Consider the following 7565-nt stretch of genomic DNA (forward strand, 5'->3'; position numbering starts at 1 on the left):
ATTAAATAGTTTTAGGATATCAAGTTTGGTGACAAGTGGTTGAATGTACCACCAAGTTTAAAAACATGGACACTGTGAAGACAGTTTTTGCCAATTCAAGAGTCACAACTCTTAAGTGACTGGGGTGACATGGCAGGTCATCAAAGATGACCAAGATATTTTTCCCATTCACATTCAGACCAAATTTGATTATGATTGAACAAAGGCTTCTGACTCTTGAGTGACTCGAGCAGCTGGTTAACCCACTTGTCTGAGATATTATTCTCATACACATTCTTTTTGATTCTAACCAAATTTGGTGAAAATTGGACAAAGGCTTCTTAAGTTATTGATTTGAATTTTCAAACTTCTCCAAATAAAGGGGGATTAACTCTTAAATGATTTGAGCGATACAGCTGGGTATCACATTAATTTCAGATATTGTGCCCATACACATTCTGGCCACATTTGGTGATGATTGGAAAAAGGATTATAAAATTAATGATGGGACAAGACCGATTTTAGATAATTTCTACAATTAAAGGGCCATTACTTTTCAGTGACTAAAACGATACAACTTGTTAACAAACTTGTCCAAGATAATTCGCCTATACGCATTCTGTTCAATTTGATGACGATTGGACAAAGGCTTCAAAAACAAGTCATGTTGTCAAACATTATGCCTCCATGAGCACCATGTTGTCAGTAATACCGGTAATTGGATAATTAATTAAAATATGCAGGGACCAAAATGCCATCTGATTTGGCCTGATGACTTCAAATACAATAGAGGTTATCAACAGATCATGCCATCCCTCCATAGTCGGTTTGAGGAAATTCAGTACAGGCATTGTCTAGTTATCACTCGGACAAGATTTTCCCATTCAAAGCCTTTATGAACCTTTGAGCCCTAATCAATAGAGATCATCTACTGATCACACCTAACCTCCATTTCAAGTTTGAGAACTATAGGTCTATGCAAACCTTTCACATTCAAGGTGACCTTGACATGATGACCTAAAAATCAATAGGAGTCATCTACCACAACCTTTTGTCAGGTTTGAGTACCATGGGTGCAGGAATTGTTTAGTTATCACTCAGACTAGCTTTTTCGCATACAAGGCCACTGTGACCTTAGCCTGATGACCTCAAAACTGATGCTGTTCATCTTCTGGTCTTGCCCAACATCAACATCAAGTTTGAGGACCATGGGTGCAGGCATTGTCAAGTTTTCACTTGGACAAGCTTTTCGCTTTGAAGGTCACTGTGACCCTGACCTTTGTCGTGATGACCTCAAAATCAATAGGGGTCAACAACTAGTCAGGCCCAATCTTAATTTCCGCATAGTTGAGGTATTTCTCAGACAAGCTGTTGGCGTTAAAGGTTACTGTGACCATGACCTTAAAATCAATAGGGGTCACGCCAAACCTCCTAGTCAAGTCTGAAGACCATAGGTCTATGCATTGTCTATTTATCACTCAGACAAGGTTTTCATGCTCACTGTGACCTTGACCTTTGACCTGATGATCTCAAAATCAATGGAGGTAATTTACTGTTCATGCCCAACGTCTAAGTCAAGTTTGAGGACCATGGGTACAGGCATTATCAAGTTATCAATTGGACAAGCTTTTTGCATTCTAGGTCATTGTGACCTTTGCTTTTGAGCCAATGACCTAAAATAAAAAGCCGTCATCTACTGGTTACGCCAAAATTCTAAGTCAAGTATGAGGACTGAAGGTAGAGGCATTGTCGAGTTATTACTCAGAAAAGCTTTGGTCTATTGACCTACCGACTTACTGACCCACAGACATGTGCAAAGCAATACACACCACCTCTTCTTCGAAGGGGGGCACGATTATTGAGCACACAGCATACTGGATGCAGAATTACGCCTGCCTGCCCATCTGCCCAAAACTATAATAAGTCAAGGTTTTTTAAAAGGATGTATAAAAATCATAACAAACCTTTGTTGACTGTTGTCGTTCATCCCTTTGGTAAATCAAATTTTCACAAACATCATAGTCAAGACTCTGAAAATAAAAACACCACAAAAAAAATCCATAAAATATTGAACAACAGCAACCATCCAAACAAAATGTTTAACACTAAAAAATACTTGTACAGTGACAAGAGCTGATATTAAACCACAAGGGACAGCCGCAAACTATATTTTATGTATCCCTTACCTTTATATATCCTATACCAAATATTCACCCACCCTGCAAAACCCATGTTCTACAATTTCTATATGATTGTTTTTCATACAAATGCTATTTTGTGTCTAGATTATTGATTTCTACCATGCAACATATTGGAATCTATTTCACTGCAAAATACTCGCTTAAATAGAGCAATAAGTTAATTTGATAGAAAATAGAAGGAATTATTCTGTTTAGTTGTAGATCAGGAACATAATTTTTTAAATTCTAAAATAATCAATAATTTTCCATGGCCGGCAAATTATTGGTACAGTAAACTCTCATTTTAGAGGCATCTACTGAGTATCATTGGCATAATTTCGTAGATAAAATAAGCATAAATCATACCTTTTATCATACTGATTTTTATTTCTAGGTGAGCCTTACTTTCTCCCTGTAAAGTTTTATTGAAAAATACTGAGTTATTTAAGAAAAGCCTCCATTTCATGATGAAATAGAGGTTACCAGTACACATAGTATCTATATGCTAGGTAATCAGAAATAAATAGTTTGCTTATGCTCCCTGTGTATCAGATGGTTGAAAAATCTTAAACATCAAGGTACTTACTCACAGAGGTCAGAGAGTATGCAAGTTATCAAGCCGGTTAGTTTATATAATCTCTGACCTGTGCAAGTAATCAGAGTTTGTTTGATGTTCTCACTTCATAATGTCCAGACAGTACATGGACATGGTCGATTTCCACTTTCGGTGAAGTGTCGTCATTGTCCTCCCCGTCTTCATCGTCTATCACACTTTGGGAGGGAACAGGATGAATGCCTTGGTCACCATTTATCTAAATTATAAGAAAAGATTCAATATACAAATAAAAAGACTGGAAATGTTAGAAACACTAAGGCTCAAATACTTTGTTTATTTTATCCGAAATTCAGCAAATTATCCGAATCAAGACAGATGGTAATGTTTGATAGAAAAATAATTCTAAGTAACTGTTATTTTCAAAGAAAACCGAAACTGTTGTATTTTATCTGTATTCGCATACAGAGTTAGGGGAGGTTGTTGAGCGTTGAGAACTCCCTAAAAGAGACGTAGTTTCCGATTCTGTGACGTCCGCCATTTTGTTATCACGTGCCTATTGTTTTCATAAACGGGCGATACTATTTCCCCGTCTCTCTCCGTACTATACGGTCTCCTAATTCCCGGTTCATATATATATATTAATACCTGATGGCTTCAGGATATTGATTGTGTTGCCGATGTTTGGTAAACAAAAATGACAATCTAATTCGCTTTTAATATATTACAAAATGAAATAAAAATATCAACATTATGTCTTAATATGTAAACTAAGATGCGATGACATAAACAATGATCAGGGTTTTTTTTTTTATAAAAGACAAGATATTTTGTTTTGAGGAAGACAATTGCAAGAAGTAACTGAAAAAGGATATTTTAAAATATTTTTAAAGGTGGCCTATTGTTATTCTTTTTTTATCAAAATAAACAATATATGATGGATATTAAAGCAGTCTAGCTATTTTGATATCTGACAGGTGACGTTCATGTCATTCTCGTTCACCAGAGTGATTATCTTTGAGCGTACCGTTAGATTTATCATTATCAAACCTCTGATGAATGAAAATGCGTTCAGGTGCAAAACTCGTTATCGACGGTCTACTTATAAGCATTGTGAAAAAATTAATAGTAACCATCGAAAAAGTTTCCAAGTGTGCATGTCCGCCGTGACTTCATGAAAAGCCGAATGACTGTACTGAGATTTAATATAATAAGATACAAGTTGCCATCCTCATCTCATGTAGCGTTCTATGCTGGTGCGTCCTTGCCGTAAGAAGCATTCATTATAAGAAGCTCCAATTAAGTCAACATTGCTTTCTACAAAATAGCATTCTCATCGTCCGAGGCGTTTTACATGGAAGCGTCTTCGTCGTCAATTTGTTACGAATTCAGGTTTTTCCTCTGCTTTTTAGAATTGATGAAGCAAAATATTGCCTTCCGACGTAGCATTTGGGACGCAATTAATCACGTGCTATACATACACTGTTATGTAAACGTCATTTGTAATATCGGGTTGTAAATCACGTTCTGCTTGTGCTGGAACCGTCAACATGTATGTGTATTTGCGAGATCATTTTAATGTCATCGTCAAATTAAATGCGTTATAAACACTAAAGTTACAGATATCATTATTTCATACTAATTTCAATTTATTGACTCGATCCCGTGTCGAATACATGCAATTTTACAATCTAGTTTATTATTGCTTCATCATAAAAGAAAATGCATGGTCATATACGTATGTTTTCATCGCCTGTGCCAATTTGCTGCATGAACTCGGAGGTAAATTATAAGTAAAAAATAAAATAACATAAAAACATCACTACTACTTTTTAAACATATAAACTATTAACAGTTACCTTTTTAGTGCATAACAGTTCAGCCCGTTTGACAGAGAATGCAATTAAATCATCTAGAGCAGTTTATGGTCACTTATCCATTAAAAACACATACTTTTTTAATCATAAGGCTTACTCTTTGCAAATTTGCATACTCTCGATGGAATTTGGTCATATTTCATATATTACGACTGCTTTTCAAGGTAATATGTCTCTCAATCTCATTAAAATCATATCGTGACGTTCACTTCATTTCATTACGTTATGTTATAGCGTAACGTCGTGAAGCGTGTATTGGGGATCTGATTTTAATGAGATTGTATGTCTCTTTAATACTAATCTTAAAAAAAATTGAAATACATATCAGTAATGTGTGGATCATAAAGTGCAATATGAAAGTGTTTGAAAACATACTTTTACAGTTGTATGAGAAATTATTATTTCAATCCAATCGTTTCCTAAGTATTGAAATTTAGCAAAAAACAAAAATCGCTTATTTAGGTCGTTTTCTAAGTAATGATACACAAAATGGAAATGCTTAAATCACTCTTCAGTAAACCAAATTCACAATATAAACTAGAATATATACATTCATATAAACTTTAAGAGTTATCTTAACAATTGTATGATATACAACACTTTAAAATGTTCTTTAACTTTGTTTTTTTTTCCGGGTTTTACAAAGTTACACCAAGTGAAATCATATGTTTAACTTGGTTTACAATAATGAGAGATAATGAAAAGGTATGTTCACAACATTACACAAAATAAACAATAGCAAAATATGAAAAAATATACACAGGTAAACTTTGAACATAGCCCCATGTGAACAATTTAAAATGATAATTCGTGAGGGTGTGCACTGCCACCCGTGCTGGGCTTCAATAGTGATTCTCGGCGTGTGCACACCCATCACCGGACACCCTAAGAGAAATATATATACAAAATGAAAAATGTGCAGATAAACTTTGAACATAGCCCCATGTGAACAATTTAAAATGGAATAATTCGTGAGGGTGTGCACTGCCACCCGTGCTGGGCTTCAATAGTGATTCTCGGCGTGTGCACACCCATCACCGGACACCCTAAGAGAAATATATGCACAAAATGAAAAATGTACAGATAAACTTTGAACATAGCCCCATGTGAACAATTTAAAATGGAATAATTCGTGAGGGTGTGCACTGCCACCCGTGCTGGGCTTCAATAGTGATTCTCGGCGTGTGCACACCCAACACCGGACACCCTAAGAGAAATTTATACAGACAGGCTATTTTCAGGGTTTGGGCCGTTTTGTCTTTGGCAACGTTGTCGTCTTTACATTTACTTTGCGCTTCCTTGAACCTGGTTTTTTACCATTTGTTCGTGGTCATCATTTACATCATCATCATCATCATCATCATCATCATCATCATCATCATCATCATCATCATCATCATCTTCACCAACATCACCAACAACATCACCATCACCACCATCATCATCACCATTTTCATCATCATTTACATCATTACCATCATCATCATCACCACCACCTTCAACATCACCATTTTCATCATCATTTACATCATTACCATCATCATCATCACCACCACCTTCAACATCACATTCATCATCATCAACATCAACAACAGCATCATTATCACCACCAACATCGTATGCATTATCACAAACACCATCATCAACAACACCATCAACTACGACATCAACATTTTTCAAATCACGTTCATCAACACTCTCATCCTGTAGCGTGACAAGTAATTTGATGGAAACAAGTGGTACAATATGATTGAATAGTGGTATCTTAGATAAACTGGGGGTTTTCATTGATGACCACATCAGCTCACATACCGCTTTTTTCTTTGCCGATACAGACCGACCTACCACATTTCCAGTCAATGCGTTTGTCATTTGCATATCCCGCAAAGGTGGGTAGAGAGACCTGATCGGAAATATTAACACAGTACTGAGTGCCTGAATGGAAAGGTGGAATGAAGGCATCATCATCCAGATATATCAACGAACTCTTAAATTTCAAACCTAACATTACAATAATTACATTGGGGGGTAACGACATTACAGCTACATCAGAGCCTAGAAAGATCGCTAATCATATCATAAGTATCTCTAAACAACTGAAACACAATGGATGTGGAAAGGTATATTTCACATACATAACAGAAAGGGGAAGCTTCAAAGACAAATTTCTAAGCAAAAAAAGTTTCAACGCACAGAGAAAACGCATCAATAATCTTGTTCGAAAAAGTGTACAATGCATTGAAATGAAGGACATAAGATTTCATAAGGACTATTACAGTGACATGGTGCACTACAACAACAAAGGACACATTAAATACTTTCACGCCATCAGGAAACATATTACGTAATTTCACAGATTAATACGAGCTAAAAGCAATTATTGTGATGTTAGTTATAAATATGCTTATTGTTGTAGTAATAGTAGTAGTAGTAGTAGTTCGCAAATGTGCTTATAAAAACACGTAGTTATTAATTTATTGTTGTGATATAGTTGTTGTTATTTATGTTTTCAAATGTGCTTCATTCATTCATTTAAATGTTGTAATATTTATTCATGATAGTTAATGTACTTTTAAACTTATTATGAAATATATTTTTGAAATGAATAAATATTGCATTAACTCATAAAACGTCTCCGTTTTCAATAATAAGCATATTATAAGATCTGCTAAGTATATATTACACTTACCGATTCAGTGCTGCTGTGTAGTTGTACTCATCCCCGACACAAGCACACTTTATACACGCAAACTTGAGATGACGTTGGTCCCAAGACTTAAGCTCAAGCTTGCCCATTTGACAACATGTACGATGGCACCACAACTTACAATTATCACAATAAATTGAGTCAAGTGCACATGCCTCAAGGCAGACACTACACGGAAAGGTTCCCATTTTATGAACAAATACAGCAGAAATATACAGAAACAATTAATTATCCTTTTAAATATCCAAATATAATAACACAAAATACAC

General features: G+C 35.4%; 1 protein-coding gene across 1 annotated transcript in view; it reads right to left on the reverse strand.

The window, feature by feature from the left end:
- Positions 1 to 3299, reverse strand: part of LOC128243310 (H(+)/Cl(-) exchange transporter 7-like) — a 33624-nt gene extending 30325 nt beyond the window's left edge. The window contains exons 1-3 of the mRNA XM_052961017.1: positions 3179 to 3299; positions 2840 to 2971; positions 1944 to 2009 (exon numbers count right to left, since the gene is read on the reverse strand). Coding sequence (XP_052816977.1) covers positions 1944 to 2009; positions 2840 to 2971; positions 3179 to 3253 — 273 coding nt within the window. The 5' untranslated portion in view covers positions 3254 to 3299. The remainder of the gene's footprint in view (positions 1 to 1943; positions 2010 to 2839; positions 2972 to 3178) is intronic.
- Positions 3300 to 7565: the final 4266 nt, after the last annotated feature.

The sequence above is a fragment of the Mya arenaria genome, chromosome 2, assembly GCF_026914265.1.
Source record: "Mya arenaria isolate MELC-2E11 chromosome 2, ASM2691426v1".
Classification (NCBI taxonomy): Eukaryota; Metazoa; Mollusca; class Bivalvia; order Myida; family Myidae; genus Mya; species Mya arenaria.